Here is a 27,094-nt window from a genome sequence, read left to right as displayed (position 1 = left end):
TTGTAAATAATGCTGCCGCAAACAGAGGGCTGCCTGTATCTTTTGAAATTAATGTTTTAATTTTCCTCAGCTAAATATCCAGAAGTGGAATTACTGGGTTGAATGGTATATCTATTTTAGGTTTTTTTTTTGTTTGTTTTTTTGTTTTTTTTTTTTTTTTGAGGAATCTCCATACTACTGCTACCCACAGTGGCTATACCAGTTCGCATTCCCACCAACAGTGCATGGGGTTTCCTTTCCTCTACATTCTTGCTAAAATTTGGTCTTGTTTTTGATTCTAGCCATTCTGACAGGTGAGAGGTGGTAGCTCCTTGTGGTTTTGACTTGACTTTCCCTGATGATGAGTGATGTTGAGCACCTTTTCATGTGTCTGTTAGCCATTTTTGTATGTCTTCTTTGGAAAAATGTCTATTCAGGTTTTCTGCCCACTTTTCAATCAGACTATTTTTTTTTTTGGTGTTCTATATTTTGGATGTTAACTCCTTATTGTATGTATCATTTGTAAATATCTTCTCTCAGTGGCTTTTGTTGGTTTCTTTTGCTGCGCAAAAAATTTTGTTTTGATGTAGTGCCTGTTGTTTATTTTTGCTTTTGTTTCCCTTGCCTGGGGAAACCTATCCAGAAACAAATGGCTAAGGTTGATGTCCAAGAGATTACTGCCTGTTTTCTTTAAGGAGTTTTATGAATTCAGGTCTTTAATCTATTTTGAGTTTTTCCTGTATGGTACAAGAAAGTGGTTTCATTCTTTTGCATGTAGCTATCCAGTTTTCCCAACACCATTTATTGAAGATGCTGTCTTTAACCCACTGTGTATTTTTGCTTCCTTTGTTGTAGAAGAATTGACCATATAACCATGGATTTATTTCTGGGTTCTCAATTTCTATTTCATTGATCTCTGTTGTTGTGCCAATACCACGCTGTTTTGATTACTACAGCTTTGTAGTGTACTTGAAAACTGGGATGTTGGTATCTCCAGCTTTGTTCTCCTTTCTCAAGATTGCTTGGGCTGTTCAGGGTCTTTTGTAGTTCCCTAAGAATTTGAGATTTTTATGGGGCACCTGACTGGCTCAGTTGGTAGAGTACGTGACTCTTGATCTCAGGGTTGTTTGAGCCCCACAGTGGGTGTAGAGATTACTTAAAAAATCTTTTTTTTTTAACTTTAGAATTGTTTTTGTTCTAGTATGTGGAAAAATACTAGTGGTATTTTGATAGTAATTGCATTGGCTCTGTAGATTGCTTTGGGTTGGACATTTTTAACAATATTCTTCCAATTCATGAACATAGTATACTTTCCCATTTGTTTGTGTTGTCTTTTGTTGGTTTCATCAGTTATCTTAAAGTTTTCAGAGTATAGGTCTTTTACTTCAATGGTTAAATGTATTCCTAGGTATTTTATACTGTTTAATGTAATTGTAAATGGGTTTTGGTTTTCTTAATTTCTCTTTCTGCTATTTTGCTTTTAGTGTATAGAAAAGCAACTGATTTATTTTTGTATCCTACAACCTTCTTGAATTTTTTAGTTCTGATAATTTTTTGGTGTATTTAGGGTTTCCTATATTCAGTATCCTTCATCTGCAACTAGTGAGTTTTACTTCTTCCTTACCAATTTGGAGGCCTTTCACTTCCTTTTCTTTCTGATTGCTATGAGTAGGACTTCCAGCACTCTGGTGAGTGGACATCCTAATCTTGTCATGATCTTTGAGGAAAAGCTTTCAGCATTTCACCCACTGAACAGTGGGTTTGCTGTATATGGCCTTTATTATATTGAAGTATATTTCCTCTCTGCCCACTTAGTTGGGAGTTTTTATCATGAATTGATGTTGAATTTTGTCAGGTGCTTTCTCTGCATCTTTTGAAATGATTATATCATTTTTAGTTTTAATTTTGTTAATAGAGTATACTATATTGATTTTGTGTATGTTAAACCATCCTTGCATCCCTGGAATAAATCCTGCTTGGCTGTTGTGAATGATCGTTTTAGTGGATTGTTGAATGTGGTTTGCTAATATTTTGTTGAGGATTTTGGCATCTATGTTCACCACAGATAGTGATGTGCTTTGGTTTCAAATTATTCTATTCAAAGGTTATACTGATAGATTCTTCCTAAAGATAAAAACAGAAGATTTTCAAGTTTGCCCTGCCCATTGCTGTTTATCTTAAAAAAACAAAAACAAACAACCCCCCCCCTTTTTTTTTCTTGAAATTGACTGGAATAATGCAAAGATCTGACTGGCGATAAGCCATAAGGAAATACTCCTGTACCAGTTAGGCAGTTAGGAATTCTGTGGCTGACCTATTGTCCAGTCCCTTCTCCTTCGCTCATTTTCATTATAAAGACTACTTGCTTACTCTGCCTCTCTTACACAATACTAGGCAACAGGATATAAGCACAAATGTGGTGGAAGCTTCTGGAAAAGCTTTTTTTTTTTTTTTTCCCCTGACAGGACAGATACACCAGGCACTGCCCCTTCTCCCAGCTTCCGATGTAATTATATACTCTGGACCTGTGGCAGCCACACTGCAACCATAAGGAAAAGGCCAAGTAATCACTTGTTATATCAGGAGGAAAGTCTTTGCTAAAGCTTAATATCAATTTAAATATATTTAGAAACTATACATTAGAAAATGCATTTAAATATATTTAAAAATCTCTTATTAAACAATTTCTACATTTTGAGGTGACACTGCAAATAAAGTTTTCTGATATAACCAATTAAAATTAACAGATCAATCTGTATGCCTGTCTAAATGGTGATACCAAGTTCAAAACCAATTACTCCTTACCTAGCTTGCCTTGTCCTATCAGTAGGGGTACAAAGACACAAACCAACAGATAAATTATATATTACATGTTTATTAAGGGCACAACTTTTATGTAAAATTTACATTTTATGGAAAAATCAAAAATATTTACAAAATTGTGTAAGATAGATTTGCATTGTTCTAATTACAACTCAAAGTAGTAAATAATATTTCTTAAAAACTCACATTTGTTAGAGTTCTGTGTTTACAAATTCTTGGTTAAAGAAGGCAGCTACAAAGTTTATCACTATACATAAGCAAGAACCAGCTTGCTAAATACATTTCCCATTGAAAATCTACTGGTCTTTTTTATACCATTAGTGGATTTTTAAATGAAAAAATCAATATAAACTCATATGGCTTCAAAATTGTAACCTGCGCCTAAAATACAAATGTAGGTATCAACACTTGGTATGAAGACTGTGGTAATTAAGAAAGTGCAGAAGTTTAACCATTTCACTAATTTGAACATTTTCAGGTAATACTTGATTTAAAAACAAACATGGTGAGTGTAATGGTGTCAAGTCCAATAATAAAGTATTAACTGCCCATTAAAAGCAGCCCAATTACAAAGCAGTTACATTTAAGATTCCAGTAAGGGACTGTAATTGGCATTTAAAAGAACACAATGTAAGAGTTAGCAATTCTCATTTCGCTATGTAGTAAAGATGAACATTTCAGCAAATTGTCTTAATGTGTTGCTTTAGTCAAATCTAAATTTAGAACTGGGCTAACACTGAATATATTTAAAAAGCACATATTGTGTTATATGTATTGCTAATAAGTAGATTTCCTGCTATATTTAGTAGAGCAAGACATTACATAAGTGTCTAGTAGTAGGGGTTTTATGTTCTGTAAAGCTTAACAGAATAATTAGTGGTTTTATATAAATTATATAACACAATTTATCACTTCTATGTAAAAATGCAGACACTGGCATTTATCCTTATAAATAAAACTCCCATTTGTAAATTATGAAACTGTCCAAAATATTTTAAGTCTTTCAGTTAATCAGGATTTGCTACAAAGTTAGGTTTTTTACTATTTAATATTAGTAGTTCAAGAAAGGCTTAACCCAATCCATCACTTCAAATAATCTCCCCATTTCTAGTAGGTGGCAGTTAAATAATAAAAACATATAAATTGGTAATTTTTCCAACTGTTGAAATGAAAACAACTGGCAGTACTTCTCCAATGCCAAAACTAGTATTTCTTAAATGTGTTCCTCACAAAATACAAAATTCATGCTCACATTCAGTAAATGTATATAAATTTCCAATGATAAACAGAATGAAGGGAAATGCCAAGTTGAGAAATAAAACAGCAGTTACCAATTAACCATTAATCAGTTTTTCAATGTTTGTTTTATGATTTACATACTTAGGTGGAATAACTGAAGGTAACCTTCCCCCCTGTAAACATATGCCCTTAGGTATAGTTCTCTTTCTAGTGGCTACAGTGTATTACTAAAGAAGTGAGCCAGGGTTTTTAAGTACAAATTACCCTTTAGTTACTCTGAATTCCCTTCCCAACTGAGGCCAAAGGTATTTACAGAAATGGCAATTATCTTGTAAAAATGACCACCCTAAGATAGAAGATCCAGACTGTGGGGGGGGGGAAAGTGAGGCACGTTAATGAACACAAACTGGATAGGCACATTTCTGGCTTTTGTTATTGTTTTAAAAGGCACACATTATGTAATCCATATAAAAATAAATTAAATCTACAGCATTAATTCTTAAAAACAATCACAAATTCTATAAAGTTAACTAACTGCAGAAGTAAATTCCTCTGCGGTCTTTTGCAAGCTTATTTTAAAACACATTGCACTTGAGAATTAAAAAAAATCATACAAAACACCATCTACACTTTATTAATGTTTATATGAGAATCAAATTATACATTTTTTGCATACGCCTTGGACTCTGGTTTGATTATGGCACATAACTCAATTTGATTGAGTATTCTAAATTAACATTATCCAAAACTTACAATTCACGTTCTGTGTGTCTCCATTCAATATCAAACTTAGGAAATTTCTGACTCTAAAAATTAATGGAAAGCTGAATTATTTTGTGCTTGCTCTCCTGAAATTTTAGGCGTGATAATACGCTACAACTCAGACACTGAAGATAATGTAAAATTTCAGCCTAGGAAAACTTCATTTTACTGAGAATCTCAACAAAGGTGCTTCTGGAATATGGCAGTTGATCATTAACAGAGTTGAAAATCATTTCAGTGCTATTGCTTTTGATGACTCACTTCAAAAGTGCAATTTAATGTTTGTAATCAGTTCTCAAATATGTGTAAGTTCAAAGACCTAATACAAGCTAAAATAGAGTTGGAAAGAACAGACAACACAGGATAGCAGGCCTGTAATTCTCTTGAGCCAACCAGTTTCCCAGGTCTATCAACAATCCGCCAGGTATCGTCCTGAAAAACACCAAGCAGACCCCAGCAATTACACTTTCAAATGAACTCAAAGGAGGACATTTTCACTGTGGGTACAGATACACAAACTCAGTTCCCACCTGCTGTTTACAATACATTAGAAACATCACAGCTGTCCAGGTCCAGCTGTCCGGACCATGATTACTCTCTCCCAGGTGTGTCTCTACCTGGTACTTTGTACAAAGGTCAAAGAAGAAAGTTTCCATGACTTTAGATTATAAACTGCTTGACAATTTAAACAGTTGCTTAGAAACTTACTGTTCGAATATGTTTCCCATGTACATTAAAAACTTAAAATCTCCCAACTTACCAGTGGCAAACCGCTTCTTTACTAAGGAAAGCCTATAGCCAGTGCCTACAAGTTCAATATCTACTCCTGAGAGGGTATTTCCCTCGCTGAGGAATTGCACTGCAAGTGTGGTGGGTCTACTAGGTCCTTCTGAAAGATCAAATTTTGCTCTGAGGGACCCAGAACCTACAAGGCAAAGAATAAAAGAACTTACATAGGGCAACATAAAATTGACATAGAAACAAGTGAAGATGAACTATGTCCTATGCCAAATTCATAAAATGTATACAGTAAACAAACCACTGTCCTGTTTCCAAAGCAGACTTTATTCAGTGAATCTGAATTAATTTAATCCTTGCTTCTCTCTGACTTAATAGTAAACACCCTGGTAGATTCCTACTGAGATTCTGCGTGCTACATACAGACACATGCGGAAGTAAGTCAAAAGAGAAAAAGGGAGTCCATGAGGGCAGTTCAGAGGGAAACCCTAGGAGGAGTTCGAGTAGGAATAAAGTCAAAAGGAAATGACAGCAACTACCATATTAAGGGGGTGGGAGAGGTAAAGAAGGAAAGACAGCTAAGACTGGGAAAGCTGTATCAACATGATTTTCTACTCCGCTTCTTCAAATTTAACTGGTACTATGATGCCAAATACAACTGACCTGTAAACAACATGGGTTTGAACTATGTGGGTCCACTTAAACATGGATTTTTTTCCCCCCATCAATACAGTACTGTAAATGTATTTTCTCTTCCGATTTTCTTAACATTTTCTTTTATTTACTTTATTTTGACAATATCTATGTAGAGAATACACAGAACAGTATTTTCAACTGTTATCAGTAGAACTTCTGGCCAACAGTAGACTATTACTAATAAAATTTTGGGGGAGTCAAAGTTATATGTGGATTTTTGACTCTACAGTGCCGCCAGGGTGGTTGGGGTGCAGAGGGTTCGGCACTCCTCACCCCTGCATTGGTCAAGGGTCAACTAGGTAGTTCTGAGATGCTTTCTTTTCAATATAACCATTTATTCAACGTACCTCAGTCTGTGTGCCAGAAACTGTAAACCAAATAATTATGAATATGATAAATGCTGTAAAAGAGCTCTCAAGAGCTATGGGCCCAATGTGAATTGCACGCAGCGGTAACTACAGGTACAGAGATGGGAGGCCTGAGAGAGCACAGGGCCTTTAAGGGAACTGCATACATCGCAGAAGAGCTGGAGAACAGGATGCAAGAGTGGCAGAAGATAAGACTAGAGTTGGAGGAAGGAACACGTTCGAAGTATCTGTACAATTCATGATAAGAAATAATCATAGGGAGCCGCTAAGATAAGGAAGACAAAAACATTTCAGATTAGTATCTCAAAAGGGGACAGAAGTACAAGATGCAAGGTAGGGAAACCAACTAAAAGCCAATAAAACAGTGTCGAATTCTAGGTGACAGTTGATTAAACAGGGGATCTCAACTAGGCTAAGGGAAAGGAAAGAAGTATGTGCATTTGAAAGATATTTCAGAGTTGGAGTCAAAAGAGGGGGAAAGGAGTCGTCTAGGGGCATGCTCAGGTTTCTGGTCAAGGAAAAGAGATGGAATTGCTAGGTAGCAGGAGTGACATTCTAGGATTCCTTGCACAGAAGCTGAACACCACAGAGGGAAATCTGGAGGAAGATACCATAACCGTGATCCAGCCTGCAGGACTGCACCTGATGGCACAGACCAGCTGGGGGATGAACTGCTGTCTAATTCTTAACCACTGTCCAAACCCTCCTTACACTTTTACAGTTCTCTTGATAGGCAATTCAATTCTGTGGAAGTGCTACTACATAGGCCAAGAGCAGCCACCTTGGCAGTCTTTAAACTTGAGAATTATTTCCTGTCCCTCTTCTGGGCATAATGCCAGAGTAGAAACATATTCCTATTTTACAGTATTCTAATTTGGATATTTCTTTTTAAAGGCTGACTAACCAAATCAGAACCACATTTAAAAGATTTTTCCATTTCTTCACGCACTCCATACCTGCACAGCAGAGGCAAACTATTAAAATATCTGGTTAGAAAATTTGTATCTTATTTTTGAAGGAACAATTTCCCTCGTTAGTACTTAAAAGAGTACGGTTTCATTAAGGGGAAAAAAATCTATGTCCTCCCTTCCCTGCTAACTGGTTGTAAGCCCTCAATTCAAACAGGATTTCTGGTTTACTTCTAGTTTTAACTACGAATTTCAAATTTGTCTCCCCAGAAGCCATAATGCTTGAGTAAAAGTCAGCACCACTGGCACCTGAAAATAGGCAAACAGCAACAAAGGAACTGTAGATCATCTTGGCTATTTCACCAAATAGATGTTTCTCTAGTAAAAGTCTGATTCAGCATGGCATGTATAAATAAATAGCCACTACAGATATGTTGCTGGTCCTTGATAAAGAAATACATGAGAAAACCTACTAAAATGATTTATGTTTTGATCACAGTATGCTTAAAATGTTCAAAGAGAAAAAGCTTAAGCAAAACTGGAAAAGCTAAAAAAAAAAAAAAAACCAAAAAACCTACTTAACAGGAAAAGTTATTGAAGGTTAAATTAGGCATTCAAAGGAGAGCAGGAAAGTGAAATAAATCAATCAGAAAGATAATTATATGATCTCACTGATATGTGGAATTTGAGAAACAAAGCAGAGGATCATGGGAGGGAGGGGAAAAATGAAACAAGACGAAACCAGAGAGGGAGACAAACCATAAGAGCCTCTTAATCTCAGGGAAAAAACTGAGGATTGTGGAGTGGGGTGGGGGGGGGGGAAGGATGGGGTAACTGGGTGATGGACATTGGGGAGGGTATGTGCTATGGTGAGTGCTGTGAATTGTGTAAGACTGATGAATTACAGACCTGTACCCCTGAAACAAATAATACATTATATATTAATTAAAAAAAAAAGGAGAGCAGGAGAATTCTCTTAACTTTAAGAGAAAATGATAGTAAAGACTTGATGGTCCTGGAAATTATGTTCTAAGTTGACTTAGAGGAGACACTAGGGTGACCACCCAGCAGAGATTTTTCCTTTGCATTTTGAACACAAACAGATGGAGACTTGGTGGGAGTAAGCAATTAACTTGTTTCTCCTTAAAATAATAAGCAGAGAAGTAAAAGCTGCTGATGGTTGGTTTTACTAAGGTGATACGACTAGGAGAAGTTGTCTTAGGAAGGTGGGAAGGCAAAGAAAGAGGATTTTTAAAGTCTGGAAGCTTCTGCATGATTTCTGGGAGGCCAGGACCCCAATAACAGAACGACCTAAAGGGTGTGTTAAGAGAGTTTCAGTTAGTTATCACGTTACCCAGCAGGATAGATGGTTCTACTTGAAAATACCTACTAAAGTAAATTGACTGTTACCATGTGAGCACACACATTTACACAGTTTTTATAAAGTTACAGTGAAACAACTGCTTTTTCTTAACAGAGAAAGCATATTCAATCTAGAGGGAAAAAATGTGTTCTGAATATCAACTGGTGCACTCTTATTTAAGGTATTAACTTCCACCTAGTGGTCAATTCTAGAACTGAAGGCATGAAAATCCAAGAAAAACCTTTCCATAAAGATGCCTAAAAAAATACATTTTCAGGGGCACTGCATTACAAACAAAAAAGCATATACACACTTACCTCCATTTTCTGATTTCTCTGAAATACCAGAGAGTTTCCACAAGGCTTTCATTTGTTCTGCATTCCTGTAACAACAAATATCTTCAAATTAAGTGTCCAGTATAGTGCCTAATAAATGGATGGGCAGTCAAAAAGTAACTGTATTTTAAATATTTCACCAGAACAACTATAGGGCTAAATTTACTTTTAGTATTACCCGGTGAAGATGTGTTTATGATATATGCTAATATCTTAATTAATGGAAATTTACTAGATTACAAAATTCTTCTGGTCAGAGAAAGGAAAACTGAATGTATAGGTGGTTTGGTACCTTCATTACTAAAGAAGAAAATCAGTGAAGCAAATAGTGTCAGAATCTCATATTAATAAAGGGAACAAGAGAGGAAGTTAAGAGATGAGAGTTACTAAACTAATAAGACAGGTGTCCTTACGGATATGCTAGATGCTATATTTAACTCGCAAAGTAATTTTTTTTTTAAGAAAAAGTTTACAGAGGTTAAGCAATTTGCCTAAGGGTAAAGTTGTACTGTATCATTCAGGTCTGGGTGGTGACAGCAAACCCACTTTTGGAATGAGACTACTGTGGTTTGACTACTAGGATGAACAGCATCTTTCATACATTACCATGGTTTCCACGGTAAAATGCACTAAAACTTTTCAAACTTACAAGACAACTTTGAGAACATAGGTTCTAGAAGTTGGGACTTGGAGCAGAAATTTAGCAGGAATTCAGAAATCTAAAATTTACCATATTGCAGGGGGAAGGGACTGCATGTTTGTGACTCCTCCATCCACAGGTACCACCACCTGTATGTTGGAAAGCACACTTGGTGCGACCATAGCTTCTGGGTTGTACTTATAATCCACTCTAAGATCTGTGGTGCCAGCACTGCATTTCCAGTATGTTGCAAGATTTAGAGGAGTGGACTGAATACCATTTGATGATACCTTTAAAGAGAAAACCCAAGAAAGTTTTTTGCCCCAAAAGTAAACAAGTCATGCTATTGAGATGTATACATGACCACAAGAGGTCTTGGAATCAGAAACAATGACGGAAATACTGCTAGGCAGAATAAAGCAGGTTCATCTCAAAGGAGGAAGAGTCACTCTCCAAGTGTGGATCTAGAACTACATACATCAAAATATCCATGATACTTGTGCAAAATACACATTCCTGTAGATCCAAATACAGAAAATCTGACTCAGAAGCTTAGGTACAAGGTCCAGAATATGATATGAGGTGATTCTTATTTATGCATGTAACTTTTGAGTATCTCTCAATATCCAACACAGAATTCTAAGATTTCTTATGAATTTAAGAAAATTCAATTAAAAAAAATCATGCAATACCGCAAGTCGAGAATTAGAATACTTCCAATTGCCAGTGTTTAACCACATGACCCATAGTAAATGGTGCAATTCTTTTCCATTCTTTAGTTCCCTGCTCAAATAACTCCTTTTTAATGAGACCTACCCTGATCACCCTGTCTAAATTTACACTAATATTACATTTTCATTCTTTATTCTGCACACTTTGCCTTTTCTCAGTAACATACATTATTATCTACTTATGATATATACTTTCATGCTATTCCTAGTAAACAAGCACTGAATAGTACAGAATTAATAATGAATACTTTGAATAAACTTTAAGCCCATTTAAATGGCAGCACTTTTAAAGATTTATTTATTATTTATTTTGAGAGAGTGAGAATGAGAGAGAGAGTACATGAGAGGGGGGAGGGTCAGAGGGAGAAGCAGACTCCCTGCTGAGCAGGAAGCTCCATGTGGGACTCGATCCCAGGACTCCAGGATCATGACCTGAGCCGAAGGCAGTCGCTTAACCAACTGAGCCACCCAGGCGCCCTAAGTGGCAGCACTTTTTATAAAGTATTTATTTTCTAGAAACACAAGCCACTTTAATACCATTACTCTATTAAAAATTCAGAATAGTATGGCGGCAAGGAGGGCAGCGCCTGGGTGGCTCAGCTGGTTAGGCATGTGCCTTTGATTCAGGTAATGATCTCAGGGTCCTCGCATCAAGTGCTACGTCAGGCTCCCTGCTCAACAGAAAGCCTGCTTCTCCCTCTATACCCCCCCCCACCCCTTGTACTCACTCTAATAAATACAATCTTTTTTTAAAAATTTTTTATTGTTATGTTAATCACCACACATTACATCATTACTTCTTGATGTAGTGTTCCATGATTCGTTGTTTGTGCATAACACCCAGTGCTCCACGCAGAACGTGCCCCCCTTAATACCCATCACCAGGCTAACCCATCCCCCCACCCTCTAATAAATACAATCTTAAAAAAAAAATTTCAGATGAAACAGGAAACTTATCCCTTGACATTCTTACTCCCCATTGTTAACACCGTGGTACATTACCTTACACACTTGGGAGGCATGCATACATGGATCTCATTCTTTTTAAAGGCTGTAGTAACTCATTTAATGAATCTCTTCTGTAGATGTGTACTTCAGTGGCTTCTCATAAAATGCTGCAGTGAATATCCTTTGTACCTTAATCTTCGTTTTTTGCCCATTTTTGTGATATTTGAAGAACTGATTTCTTGAGGTGGAATTGCTAAATTAAAGGTTCAACTATTCAGGGGCACCTGGGTGGCACAGTCATTTAAGCATCAGACTTTTGTTTTGGCTCAGGTTGTGATCTCCGGATCTTGAGATGGAGCCCCGTGCTGGGCTCTGCACTCAGGACGGAGTCTGCTTGAAATTTTTTCTCTCCCTCTGCCCCGCCTGCTCGTGTTCTCTAAATAATTCTTTAAAAATTCGACTATTCAGCAATCTAATTCAACAACCTAAAAGAACTGCTTTCTAATCAGTTTGATTAACTTGTACACCTTCTAACAAGTGGTCACACCTCTCTTAATGGAGCAGTCTTGCCCATTTTTATCAATTAATGGGATAAAACTGATATCTCACTGTCTTAATATTCGTTGCTCTCATTACTACTGACGTGGAGCATCTTCTGTAAGTTACCTATCTATTGAGTTAATCACCTTTTACTTACTAATTTATAAGGTTTACAGTAACCCTTTGGTCTTATATATTACAAATACTTTTCCCTCAGATTAAATATGGGTTCTGTTTAAGAATCTGTTTTAACAGAAAGAGTTTATATACGCTGATTTACTTGTTGTCAAAGATCTCACTCTCTCATTCATGGCTTCTGGGTTTTGTATTACACTTAGGTCTTGACATTTCAAGATCAAAATATGTAAAATATATATAGTTATACATATATACACACTTGCATATATACCCACAGATTTATATTCACCCATGATTTATTTTAGTAACTTTATGGTTTCATCTGTTACTATTATTGATACATGCAGATTTTATTTTGTTTAAAGGTATGAGTTAGGGATTCAGTGAATTTTTTCCCAAATCTCCCGCCTGATGCCCCAGTACCATTTATTGAAAAACTCATCATTTCCACATTGCCTTGAAATGCTAATTTGTCAAGTTTTCCATTTATTCTTAGATCCATTTCTGGACATACTCTTCCTTTGATCTGGCCATCTATTCTGCCAGTTCCAAACTACTATAAATACTGTCACCTTACAAAAAGTTTTCCCATTAAAACTCAAACATTACTCCACATTACCATTTAAGACATTTAACTGATTATTCCAAGCTTTATTCTTCTAGAGAACCTGAAAATGACTGTCAAGTTTCTAAACACCAATACGTACACACTTCTACTAAGTTTGTGATCAGGATTACATTAAATTTGTAAGTTATTTTAGAAACACCTAAACTCTTCATCTGAATAAAGTATTCCTTTATAGTTATATTCAGCTCAGTAGAGATTGTTAGGTTTTTTTCCTAATTGGTTTTTATTGTTGTTGTTCACTGTGGCTATAGGAAAGGATGGTGTAACAGATTTTTAAAAGAATTTTTATTGTGGTATATTGACATGAATTTCAGTCAGACAGCATATTCAATATATTTGTATACACTGCAAAATCACAATTATTTTTTCTCATGATGAGGATTAAGATCTACCCTCTTAGCAACTCTGAAATATGCAATAGTTTTACTAACCTTAGGACACTATCTTCCATCCTCATGACTTATTTTATAACTGGAAGTTCGTACTTTTGAATCACTTCACCCATTTTGCCTACCCCCCTGAACCCTCTGTTTGGCAACCAACAATCTGTTCTCTGAGCTTGGCATTTTGTTTTTTAAGTTCCATATATAAGTGGGATTATACCGTATTTGTCTTTGTTGGTCTTACTTCACTTAGCGTAGTGCCCTCAAGGTCCATCCATGATGTTACAAATGGCAAGATTTCATTCTTTATTATGGCCAAGTAATAGTCCATTAAATACATACAACATCTTATTTATGCTTTCATCTGTCGAGGGACACTTGGGTTGTTTCCATGTCTAGGCTATTGTTAGTAATGCTACAGTACACATGGGAGTGAAAATGAATTTCTTAGTGTTTTTATTTTCTTCAGACAGGTATCTAGGAGTCCAACTGCTAAATCACATGGTAGTTCTTTTTGAATATTTTTTTCTTTTTGAGGAATCTCCATATTGTTTTCCATAGTGGCTGCACTAATTTACATCCCCACCAACAGTACACAAAGATTTTTTTCTCCATACCCTCTCCACAACTTGTAAATTCCTGTCTTTTTAATAACAGCTATTCTAACACATGTGAAGTGATATTTCATTGTGGTTTTGATTTGCATTTCCCTGACTAGTGATGAGCATCTTTTCATGTGCCCTACTGACCATCTGTGTTTTCTTTGGAAAAATGTCTATTCATACCCCATACCCATTTTATAATCCGATTGTTGGCTATGAATTCTTTTGGGTATTAACCCTTATCAGGTTGATTTGCAAATACTTCCTCCTATTAAGTAGGTTGCCTTTTCTTTTTCTGATCGTTTCCTTTGCTGTGCAGAAGCTTTCTAGTTTGAGGTAGTCCCACTTGTTTATTTTTGCTCTTGTTGCCTTCGCTTTTGGAGTCTGATCCAAAAAATCATTGCCAAGGCCACTGTCAGGGGAACTTAGCCACTTTTTTACTCTTCTAGGAGTTTTATGGTTTCAGGTCTTAAATTCAAGTACATGGACATTTTGAGTTTATTTTTGAGTACGGTATAAGACAGGGGCCCAGTTTGATTCTTTACCATGTAGCTGTCCAATTTTCCCCACATATTTGTTGTAGAGCTACCCTTTCCCCATTGTATATTCTTGGCTCCTTTGCTGCAAATTAACTGAATATGTATGCATTGATTTATTTCTGGACTCTATTTGGTTCCAATGATCTATGTGTCTGTTTTTATGGCCATGCCATACAGTTTGGACTCCTAGAGCTTTGTAATACCATTTGAACTCAGGGAGTGTGATACCCCCAGCTTTTTCTTTCTGAAGATTTCTTTAGCTATTTGGGGTCTTTTGTGGTTCTACACAAATTTTAGTACTCTTCGTTCTATTTCTGTGAAAAATGGCATTGAAACTTCAGGGACTGCACTGAAATTCTATATAGCTTTGGCTATTATGGATATTTTAACAATATTCTTCCAATCCATGAGCACAGAATATCTTTCCACTTATTTGTGTCACCTTCAATTCTTTCATCATTGTCTTACAAAGTTTTCAGTGTAAAGGTCTTTCACCTCCTTGGTTAAATTTATTACTAGGCATTTTATTCCTTTGAAGCAACTTGTAAATGGGACTGCTTTCATAGTTTTTTTTTTTTCCTGTAGTTCACTATTGCTGTACAAAAATGCAAAAGATTTCTGTATATGGATTTTGTATCCTGCAACTCTACTGAATTTATTAGTTATCATAAGTTTTTTTGGTGGAGTCTTCAGGGTTTTCTATATATCACATCATCTGTAGTGACAATTTTACTACTTTTCCAATTTGGAAGCATTTTACTTCTTTTTCTTGCCTAACTGCTCTGGCTAAGACTTAAAATAGTACGTTGAATTAAACTGTTGAGAGTAGGCATCCTTCTCTTATTCCTAATCTTAGAGGAAAAGCTATTCGCTTTTCCCCACTGCATATGATGTTAACTGTGGGTTTGTCCCATATGGCCTTTATTCTGTTGAGATACGTTTCCTCTATATTCAGTTTGTGGAGTTTTTATCATAAATGGATGTTGAATTTTGTCAAATGGTTTTCCTGCATCTACTGAGATGATATTTTTATACTTCATTAGTGGTATACCATGTTGGTTGATTTGTCAAAGTTGAACCATCATCCTTGTTATCTCCAGAATAAATCCCACTTAATCATGGTGTATGATCCTTTTAAGGTACTGGTGAATTTGGTTTGCTGATATTTAGTTGTAGATTTTTGTATCTATGTTCATCAGCAATATTGGCCTATAATTTTCTTTTCTTGTGGTATCCTTGTATGGCTTTGGTTATCAGTGCTGGCCTCAATGCTGGCCTCATAAAATGGAATTGCTGCCTTCTCTTGTTTTTTGTTTGTTTGTTTGTTTTGGAACAGTTTGATAAGGATGAGTATTCTTCTTTGAATGTTTGGTAGAATTGTCCTGGACTTTTGTTGCTGGGAGGTTTTTGATTACTGATACAGTCTCTTTACTAGTAACTGGTCTATTGAGATTTTCTACTTCATTAGGATTTAGTCTTACAAGGCTGTATGTTTCTAAAAATTGGTCTGTTGCTTCTAGGTTGTGCAATATTTTGGCATAAAATTGTTCATAGTGGTCTCTCATGACTCTTTGTATTTCTGTGGTATAAGTTGTAAGGTCTCCTCTTTTATTTCTGATTTTATTTATTTGAGCCATCTCTCCTTTTCTCTTGGTGAGTCTAACTAAAAGTTTATCAATTTTGTCTTTTAAAAGAACCAGCTTAGTTTTTTCTATTGTATTTTTAATCTGTATTTCATTTCTGCTCTTTGTTACTTCCATTATTCCACTAACTTTGGGCTTCATTTTCTAATTCTCTGATGTGTAAAGTTAAGTTTATTTGAGATTTTTCTTGTTTCCCAGGTAAGCATTTATTGATATGAACTTCCTTCTTAGAACTGCTCTGGCTACATTCAATAAATTTTTGTTGTATTTCCATTTTCGTTTGTTTTGAGAGAATTTTTAATTTCTCTATTGATTTATTCATTGACCCAATGGTTCTGTAGCATATTTTTAATTTTTGCAAAAGATTTTATGTATTTGAGAAAGAGAGCAAGAGAGTGAGCGAGCAATCTAGCACATGAGCAGGGGGAGGGGTAGAGGGAGAGGGACAAGCAGACTCCCTGCTCAGCAGGGAGCCCGACGCAGGGCTCAGTCCCAGGACCCTGGGATCATGACCTGAGCTGAAGGCAGAGGCTTAATGACTGAGCCACCCAGGTGCCCCTGCAGCATACTGTTTAAACTCCACATATCTGTGAATTTTCCAGTCTTCCTTTAATTGATTTCTAGTTACATATCATTGCGGTCAGAAAAGATGCTTGATAAGATTTCAATCTTTTTAAATTTATTAAGACTTGTTTTGTGGTCTAATCTATGATCTATCCTGGAGAACGTTCCATGTGCACTTGAGAAAAAGGTATATTCTGGCTTTTGGATGGAATGTTCTGTATATAGCTTTTAAGTCCATCTGGTCTAACATGTTATTTAAGAACAATGTTTCCTTACTGGTATCTTGTCTAGATGATGTAAGTGGGGTATTACATTCCCCTATTATACTGCTATCAATTTTTCCCTTTAGGTCTCTTAATATATGCTTTATATATATACTCAGGTGCTTCAATGCTGGGCACATATATATTATATCGTAGAGGTAGACTGACACCTTTATCACTATATAATGTCCTTCTGTCTCTTAATTCCTCTTATTTTAGAGTCCATTTTGTCTGTTAACCTACCCCAGCTTTCTTTTGGTTTCTATTTGCATGGAACATCTTTCATTCCTTTAACTTTGGTCTTATATCTGAAGTGAATCTCTTACAAGCAGCATATAGATGTTTTTATTATTTTTAATCCATTCAGCTATTCTGTCTTCTGATTGGAGAATTTAGTCCATTTACAGATTATTGATAGCTATGTACTTATTGGCATGTTGTCAACTGTTTCCTGGCTGTTTCTATAGTTTGTCTCTTGTGCTCTTCCTTTGTGGTTTGAGGACTTTATTTACTGGCATGCTTAAATTCCTTTCTCATTTTTTGTGTATCTACTATAGGTTTTTGCTTTGTAGTTACTATGGGGCTTACATATAACAAACTATATTTAGAACTGTCTATTTTAAGTTGAGAACCACTGAAGTTCGAAGATATTCTAAAGCTCTACCTATTTTTAGTCTCCCCCCACCGACATTTGATGTTTTTGATGTCACATTTATCTTTATCTAGTGTATCCCTTAACTAATTACTGTATAGTGATTTTTACTATTTTTGTTTTTTTAATCCTCATGCTACCTTTCTAAGTCATCCACTACACCTTTACCATATGCTTACCTTTGCCAGTGAGATTTATACTTACATTTGTTTTCTTATTAATTAGTGCCCTTTTCAAGCTTAAAAAAAGTCTTTTTAACATTTCTTGTCAGGCTGGTTTCGTTGTAATGAACTTGTTTACCTTATGCTTATCTAGAAAACTCTTTCTCTCTCCTTCAATTCTAAACGATAACTTTGCAGGGTAGAGTATTCTTGGTTGGAAGCTGTTTTCTTTCAGTACTTTGAATGTATCCTGCTCTCCCCTTTCTGGCCTGCAATGTTTGTGCTGAAAAATATGCTGACAGTCTTATGGGAGTGGGGGGCTCGGTTCCCCCTACATGTAACAAGTGGTTTTTCTCTTGCTACTTTTAAGACCTCTTTAACTTTTGGTATGTTAATTATAAAATGTCTTGGTGTAAGTCTCTTCAGGATCATCTAACTTGGAACCTTCTGGTCTTCCTGGATCTGGATGTCTGTTTCCTTCCCCAGGTTAGGCAAGTTTTCAGTTATTACTTCTTCAAATAAGTTCTCTGTGCTTTTCTCTACCCTCTCCTCCTTCTGGACCACTTATAATGCAAATGTTAGTCTGCTTGATGTTGCCCCTTCAAGACCCTTGAGCTAGCCTCACTTTTTTCATTCTTTTTGCTGCTCTGATTGGGTGAGTTCCACTGTCCTGTCTTCAGGTTCACTGATCCCTCCTCCTGCTCCATCTAGTCTGTTGAATGCCTCTAGTTTCTCAGTCATGTATTGTATTTTTCAGCACTGTGACTTACATTTGATATTTGATACTTTCTTATATTTTCTATTTCTTTGTTAAAGTTCTGTGTCCACCCATTCTTATCCCAAGTTCAATGAGCATCTTTATGACCATTTCTTTGAACTCTCTATCAGGCAAATTACTTACCTCCATTTCATTAAGGATTTTTTCTGAGGTTTTATCTTGTTCTTTTATTAGAAACATTCTTTTCTTTCTCGATTTTGCTTGACTCTGTTTGTCTCTATGTATTAGATGAGACAGCCACCTCTCCCAGGCTTGAAGGAGTAGCCTCATGTAGATGAACCTTAACATCCAACCTTGCTAGCTGCTACTTGTCTCTTGACATTTCGTGATTATCCAAGCAGCTTATTCTTTTTTAATAGCTCCCAATTGTTGAAGGTGTGCCAAGACCTGTCATTATCCCAAAGGAGGTAATCTCAGCACCTACACTGAGACTGATTGGAAGGAAGCCAAACTATCAGGCAGCAGCTTTTAAATAAAACAAATATACACAGTCTTGTAAGACCAGAAGCATAAGACCTGCTAGCCACCAGACCAGGCAATCTACAGGTATCTGCTAGGCAACAGCTGAAAAAACCAGGGCTCCAGACAAGTGTATAATCTCCTTCGTGGAAGATACCAGCAAGCTGTAGCAAGGCAGAGGGAGAGTGCAAAAATGACATTGTTCAGCCTATGTTCCCTGGATGGTAAAGATGGTACCCACTTAAAAAAAAAAGTCTGGAATAAAACAATGTATGTGTGTGTGTATGTGTGTGTGTATATATATGTATGTATATATATGTATATATATGTTTATATAGGGCACCTGCCAGCTTTCATAAGTTAGCACTAAAATGCTGCCCACTAGCTCCTCTATCCCTGGAGAGTATCCCTATAGGCCCTTGCCTCACTGGCTCACATTTTATGATTAGCAAATGAATCTCTTTCACATATAGTCTGGGTACCTTTTGAATGGCTGCTTCTGCCCTGGTCCCTAGGGTGAGTGAATTTCTGTGAGAGCCCTCTAAAAGCTGTTTCTCAGATCACTATAGCCCTGGGAATCATGGGCATGAGCTCTGTTGCTTTCCAAAGCTAGATGTTCTGGGGGCTCTTCTCTCAGGTACAGGTCCTAAAAGTTGGGATGCCTGATGTGCAGTAGGAACCTTTCACTCAGGAAGAAGCTCCAGGTATGTGAGTTCCCTTCTGATTGTGGACTGCAGTGCTGGAGGTGGGGTTTGTGGGGAGACTGGGTCTCAGCCTCTCCTGCATGCCTCCATGTGACCCTTTTCTTGTTTGCTAACGTGAAGGAACTGTTCAGGTAGTTTTCAGGTCTTTTTTAGAGGAAATTGTTCCAGATATAGCTGTAGATTTAGTGTGTCCATAGAAGGAGGAGAGTTCAGGATCCTCCTATGTTGCCATCTTATACTACCTCTCCAACTCTGATTAGTTTGTTTTCTTTTTAATCATCATTATCTTTTCTGCATTAGAATTCCTAACTGGTTATTTAAAATGCTACTAATTTTTGCATTAAACTCAACTTTACTAAACGCTCTTATAGCAAATAGCTTTTCAGTTGATTTCCTTGGGTTTTTCAGGAATATAACATCACTTCTAAGTAATATCTGGGTTCGTCCTTCCAGTATTTATTACTGTTTATTCTCTTGTCTACCTGTTCTAACACCGCCAGAAAAATCTTATACCATTAACAAGCATAATATAGCTGTCTTTGCCATTCCAGACTTTAACTGCTTTATGTGTTTCATTATTAAGACTGATGTTGCTGGTCTTTTCAGGTTAAGGACAAATTCATGTATTTATATTTACTCAGTATTTTAATCAGGAATAGATGGTGAATTTGATCATCTGTTTCCTCTTGCTTAACAGATTTTATTTTGAAATATCTTTAGGGATGCCTGGGTGGCTCAGGTGGTTAAGGGTCTGCTTTCGGCTCAGGTCAGGATCCCAGGGTTCTGGGATGGAGTCCCACATCAGGGCTCCTTGCTTGGCAGGGAGCCTGCTTCTCCCTCTGCTGCTCCCCCTGCTTGTGCGCACTCTCTCTGACAAATACATAAATAAAAATCTTTTAAAAAAAAATGCTAGCTTAAAAAAAGAAATATCCTTAATTCCTGGAATAAACCTCATTTGGCCATGACCTATTACTCATTTAATCTGTGAGATTCTATTAATATTTTAACTTAGGACTTTTATAAGGATAAAACACTCACCTGATACTTTAATACATCTACATTATAATAAGAAGCAGCTGGATTTTGCTCTGATAGCTTCTTGAGGTAGACAGTAACAGCTTGCATGTTCATCCAAAAATCTTTTGTGTTAGAATCACACTGCGATGGATCACTGTATGCGTAAGAAATATTTTTGTTATTTTATCTGCTTTGGCTTTATCCTTTGCCTCTGTATTGTCATTTGGTGACCTGGGAAAGACTAGTAGGAATAACCCAAAAGGAGGGAAAACTAAAGTTAGGGGGATAAAGAACAGAACATAGCAGAAACTTCCTTGAACAATGAGATAATGGAGGGAGAAGGATTTAACAACTACCACTACCACCACCCAAGACACACACAGGCAGTAGAAGGCTGTATTGTCACCCAACTCAATTATTATTGCTTCAATAAAGAAGGAAAAGTTTTACAGAAATTTCACCTTCAAAACAAACGTACACAAACCTGAACACAAGTTGTGCATTTGGAAGAATTTGCTCTAGTCTGCTGATATTCTTCACCCTGAAGCATAGCACAGCTGGAGATGGATTGCTAGTGAAGACCTTAATAATTCCACTTGGGAATGATACTGTCATATCACCAGTGATCTTCACAATACACCTGAAATTAGGGAGTTGGAAAATTTTAAGTGGTGTATATAAGGCGTTTTAATATCCACTTAAAACATACTTGGTTTAAAAAGGACACATAAAATCTTTCATAATTATCAATTATTTTTTCAATATAATTATTTAAAAAATTATGGTGTGTGAAATGGCATACGCATGTATCATCATCTTTGCTTAGACTTAAACTCCAAACACAAATGCAAGCATAAAGATCATATTCCTTCACTTGTTTGTGGAAACTATCCCCTGGGTGTCCTATAAGGACACTGCTTCCTTAGTAACACTATCCCCACTTGCAGCTTTTTTTCCCTGAAAACCCCACAGAGTCCTGGGCCTGACAGTGGCAGTGGGAGATGTCTTCCTTGCTTCTCACTGCCCCTTCCCTCTATTTCCACTTTCTTCCTAAAAACCTCCAGACTCTTTTGTAACCCAAACCATCAAACTATACTACTTGGTATTCCATCCCTTTCAAGTTACCTTCAATACTCCCTTTCATTTTCCTGAAAATTTTAGCTCTTGGCCCACTGTCAGTCTGTCTCTGTACCACTGCTCCTATCTTAATTTTTGGCAATTTCAGTATCCACACAGATAATCCTAATATTTTGGTCACCTAGTTCTCAGCCCCTTACCTCCAATGATCCTGTCTTCCAGACTACCTCATACACACCGCAGCCCCTCCATCATCTCAATTTCAGCATCCCCACTCCTCTAACGGCCACTTCCTCTTTTCCCAGCTCATTCCGTCTAGTACCATATCTCCAACAAGTCTCCAATCTCAAAGCTTCCACAATCCACTGTTCCTACTACCTTTTCACTCATTCCTTCAGATCCCCATTTCCTCATATCTTGGGATTTCCTGGCCCATCATAGTGCAATGCTACCTCTTCTCATACCTTCTTTCTCCTCCAACCTGCAATATTCCTTCCCCCTACTCGTAGCCATTGACTTTTAAATTTTACTGAGGAAATAAAATCAGGAAAGAACTTACTCAGTCTCACAACTGCACTCCTACTTGACTCTCTATTCATACCTTCCCTCCTGTTTCAACAGATGATCAGTCTATGCACCTAAGGCCAATCTCACTGCTCCTGCACTGATGCTCATCTCCTTCTACATATCAAAGGACTTCACTCATGGAATTGTACCCTTTCCTGCAAGTTCAGTTTTTTCCAAAAATAACAGATCTTTCCCATTAGTGTACAGACATGCTAAAATGTGTATCTTTAAAAAACAAACTAAAATTAATAAAAACTTTCTCTGATTCTATCATTTCTCTGCTGTTACCACTCCACCTCTCTCCTTCCACTTGAGCAAAACATCTTGAAAGTTTTCTATACTTGCCCTTTTCAAATACAGTCATATTTGCATCATCTCCTACTCTTGAACTCCAAGCATGCTTTCAGCTCCAACACTCAAATCACTCTTGTAAATGTCACCAATGAGCGCCATAATGTCAAAGGTCCATTTTTCCTGACGTATCATCAGCATCAGTTATAGCTTCACACCATCCTTCACAAAAAGGTTTTACTCACTTCATTTCTGGGACACTGCTCTACTGGTTCTCTCCTCACCTCTCTTGCTGCATGCTGTATCAAATTCCTTTACCAAATCAATCACTGTCATCTTCCTATTTTCGAAACACTGAAGGGAGCCAGAGTTCTCATCAGATCTCTTCTGTATTCCCTGAGGCCTATGGCTTTCAGGATTGTATACAAATTAACGACTACTAAATACTTTATCTCTAGCCTAAGACCTATTCCCTGAACTCCAGAATCATGTATTTAGTTGTCTTAATAAGTACTTCAAACTTACCAATCTCCTCCCTTAGCAAATCTTGCCAACACTTGTTTTCAAAAGGAATTCAATATTGCATTATTACTCACGATTTCCTCAGCTAATAACCTTATATAAGCTGCCACCATCTCCCACCTGGACTGCTGTGGTTAACCTTCTCTCTCTGCTTGTACTCTGGCTCCTTCTAGTTTATTCTCCATATGGCAGCCACAGTGCTCCTTCAAAAACCTAAGTAACCTCATCATTTCTCTGCTCAAAGCCTTCATTGGTTTCCCACCTTGCTCAAAATAAACTCTAAACTCACCATGGTCTACAATTCCCAACCTGATCTGGTCCCTCTAAGGACTTATCTTTGATTATTCCCTTGCTAATTCCAACTTAGTGACGTAATATTCTCTTTGCTGTTCATCGAATATGCCAAGCACACTCTGCCCTCAGACATCTGTATGGTTTGCTCCACAATGTCTTTGAAACATCTAAAATTTAACATCAAAAAGGTTTTCTTTGGGGGCACCTGCTTGGCTCAGTCGTTAAGCGTCTGCCTTCAGCTCAGGTCATGATCCCAGGGTCCTGGGATCGAGCCCCGCATTGGGCTCCCTGCTTGGCGGGAAGCCTGCTTCTCCCTCTCCCACTCCCCCTTCTTGTGTTCCCTCTCTAGCTGTGTCTCTCTCTGTCAAATAAATAAAATGATCAGAGAAAACCATTTTTTTTTAAAGATTTTATCTAAAAAAAAAAAAAAAAAGCCCTCCATTGTAATTTTGTCTCCTCTTACCCTAGTTTATTTTTCTTCATAGCATATATATCAATACCACTCCCTTTCATGTTGTTCAACATGTAATTATCCATCAATTAAGTGTGGAGGATACGTCAATAAAGAAAACAAAGTTCTCTAAAAGGTTTGCATTACCGTAAGAGAAAACTAATAAGCTGCTTCTTGCATAATACAAGTTTATAACAGTGTTTTACACATAGTAAGCCCTCAAATATTTGATGAATGAATGTATGCTGAATGAGTATGGTTATACATGAAAAGTAGGGGTGGTCATTCACCAAAACATTTTCTTAAAAGAAGAGGGTTAAACTGATTCCTTGACAAGAGTCTCATAAATGAGACATATATTCTAGGTCTGTCTGGCAAATATCACACTTTACCAAAGATATACATTAAACCAAGATTCAGAGTTCGATTCCCTTCTCATCAGCTGCCATCATCCTGCTCTATAGACATGTCAAACAACAGATGGGTCATAATGGTCATAAACCAAGGGCAAGAATATAAATAAACTGGGGGGATAAAGCCATTACTGCTGATTACAGTGATTTTTTTTTTTTAAAGACAATTGCTAAATGACTATATTTGATAGCAAAAAAGGCAGGTAAATAAATAACAGAAAACTCTATTACAGAATCAAAATGTAACTCTGAAAATTTACCACTAGGCCCTCTCCCCACCAAACACATGCACACACACACACACATCTTTTTAAAACTAACTTGGTGGGATCTGCTCCTTTAAAATAGGCATTAACAGATTCTGTGAGGGCAACTGCCACAGGTAAGGTGTCTTGATTTCCAAGGCTGACAGGGCTGGGACCTCGTGACACACCTAGAATACATACAATTCATTTGTTAAATCCTACATAAAGACATTTATAAAGTATCAAGACAGGTAAATTCACAATGTTAGCTTGTCACAAATGACTCTATTACTGGTTCCATTGATGGCTCATGTATAAATCTGGAGGTTAAGAAATAGAGCATAAAACACATTGGAACATAATACAGAGGACAAAAAAAAAAAAACACATCACACTGAATTCTTTTAAATGAAATGACACTGAACACTGGGGTTAAGGAGTATCAGAAGGAAAAAGCCCTTCCCCTGAAGAACTAAAATTACTAAACATTTCTTCACAACCCTTCAGATACTAAATTGTTTCAGGTTCTACCAATCACATACAGCAGGGCATTAAACTGGATTTTTGTATTTCAGCTACTTCCATACTATTTCTACATGATACACTACCCATTATAATTCTTTTACTTCTTCGTCTAATGCTTACATTTTATTTCCTTACCTTGATAAATGGGATTAATGTTATTTTTTTTATAACATTCCTGACATAAAATTTACTTAGTTAGATAATATACATTTGGAGTCAAATCATATAAATATCAGGGTTTTTTTTTAAGACTTCATTTATTTATTTGACAGAGAGAGACAGAGCAAGAGAGGGAACACAAGCAGGGGGAGTGGGAGAGGGAGAAGCAGGCTTCCCACTGAGCAGGGAGCCCGACGTGGGGCTCGATCCCAGGACCCTGGGATCATGACCTGAGCTGAAGGCAGACGCTTGACTGAGCCACCCAGGCACTCCTAAACATCAGGGTTTTTTTTTTTTAAAGAATAATAAAATGTAGGGGCACCTGGGTGGCTCAGTCGTTAAGCCAGTAATATAAAAATGTCAACAAATCACAACAGCTACTATTTACTAACTCTAACATGTGTCCAGCACTGAGCTAAGGTGGCATGAGAAAAATGCTGCCTTTTGGAAAACTAGTTTTCCAAAGCGGGAGCATAAGTGGGGAATGAGGGATGGCTAGAAAGATGAGAGAGGAGGAGCATGTGTCTAGAGAAGTGTTTAAGGCCCAGATCACAGCACGGAGGACGTTTAATTTTATCCTTATGGCACTAAAAACCACTAAAAATATTTAAGAGAAACATGGCTACATTTTTCATTTAAAATCACTCTGAACACAGAGTGGATCCTGGAATGAAGAGAAAAATGTCTGTTGTCATGGATTCAATTTTGGATCAGGTGAGAGATGATTAAATCAAAGATAAGGGACTGATCAAGAGGCAGAAATTTCAGATATGTGCATAAGAAAATGTTAAGTGGAAAAGAAAAGACTAAGTATAGATTAACTGAATACAACTATGCAAACACATGCTTGTGCACTGGGAAAATTTTACTGTATATGTGAATAAGTTCAGTGAACCTTTTAAAAAAATACATTGTTCTAGGGGTGCCTGGGTGGCTCAGGTGTTAATTATCCAAATTAATTATCCAATTTGGACATATAAAATGAGAATTCTTGAAATAGTCTGTAAATTGTTAAGCCCACTGAAATATTGGCAAGTAGAAAACACCGAACAGTAGGGGAAAAAACTCAAAACCCACTTAACATCTTGGCATATCCCCTTGAGTATTTCCTATTCTTGTTTTCCTTTCAAGATCATATTGCATATGCATAGTTCAAAAAAAATGACATAGGAAATATGTAATCAAGTCCTTTAAGTCTAAATTTATAATGTACTATTCAGAATGAATCATTTCTTAGAACTAAAAAATTCCCTGTATTCTTTTAGAAGGATTCACGTATTCTAATTTTGGTGTCATTGTTCTATATTTAAACAACTGTATGTTTTGAAAATGCAGAGAGCTTATAAAATTGAAGAAGTATCTTCCTGTAACAATCAATGGATAATTTTGTGGAATTCCTTTTGGCTCAGGATTAAAAGACACTCCCAATTATTTGCTACCTTTATACCTCCAACCTCACCTCACAATATGGATGGCTTTCCTAGGACAGTCTTTGCTCTGGTAGTTGAGGTATTACCATTTTTTTTTTTAACTGACACAGTCTTTCTGCTTCTTTTCTAATCACTTTTTCTCTGGTACTGACAACTTTAGCAATATGATTTATGGACATTCCTTAATGTTGAGAAAAGAAAAGGAGATGGAAGGCAATACAAAAATACTGTAGGTTTTTATAAGTGGGGAGCTGATATCAATAGATCCTGTACAGCAACTGGACATAATTAGTACAAAATCGAGAAGGTTAAACCTTAGAGTTATTCTTGACTTCTGAGACAGCATACATCGCTGAAAAAGGAAAAATGAGGTAACAGTATTTTAGATACACTTTAGGATCATTAGTCAACACATACGTTGCTTCTGATACAATACCTTGCGAAGTCTCAGAGTGCTTTTCAATTTCAGAGAGTGTCCCAATCAAATTATCATCTTCTATCATATTTAAATAAAAGACA

At 36.7% G+C, this 27,094-nt stretch overlaps 1 protein-coding gene across 2 annotated transcripts in view; it reads right to left on the bottom strand.

The window, feature by feature from the left end:
- Positions 1-2,886: 2,886 nt before the first annotated feature.
- Positions 2,887-27,094, bottom strand: part of FCHO2 (FCH and mu domain containing endocytic adaptor 2) — a 120,132-nt gene continuing 95,924 nt past the window's right edge. The window contains exons 19-25 of one of the 2 annotated variants that reach the window (XM_088023345.1): positions 24,538-24,649; positions 21,086-21,241; positions 20,623-20,755; positions 9,942-10,141; positions 9,194-9,258; positions 5,564-5,728; positions 2,887-5,235 (exon numbers count right to left, since the gene is read on the bottom strand). In XM_088023345.1, the coding sequence (XP_087879471.1) occupies positions 5,213-5,235; positions 5,564-5,728; positions 9,194-9,258; positions 9,942-10,141; positions 20,623-20,755; positions 21,086-21,241; positions 24,538-24,649 (854 nt within the window). In that variant the 3' untranslated portion in view covers positions 2,887-5,212. The remainder of the gene's footprint in view (positions 5,236-5,563; positions 5,729-9,193; positions 9,259-9,941; positions 10,142-20,622; positions 20,756-21,085; positions 21,242-24,537; positions 24,650-27,094) is intronic. The other variant, XM_028089651.2, reaches the window with a different exon arrangement.

Source organism: Eumetopias jubatus, unplaced genomic scaffold (assembly GCF_037043125.1).
Source record: "Eumetopias jubatus isolate StellerSeaLion01/CBP00866 unplaced genomic scaffold, mEumJub1_p1.0 scaffold_5, whole genome shotgun sequence".
NCBI lineage: Eukaryota > Metazoa > Chordata > Mammalia > Carnivora > Otariidae > Eumetopias > Eumetopias jubatus.
This window is presented reverse-complemented; position numbering and strand designations above follow the sequence as displayed.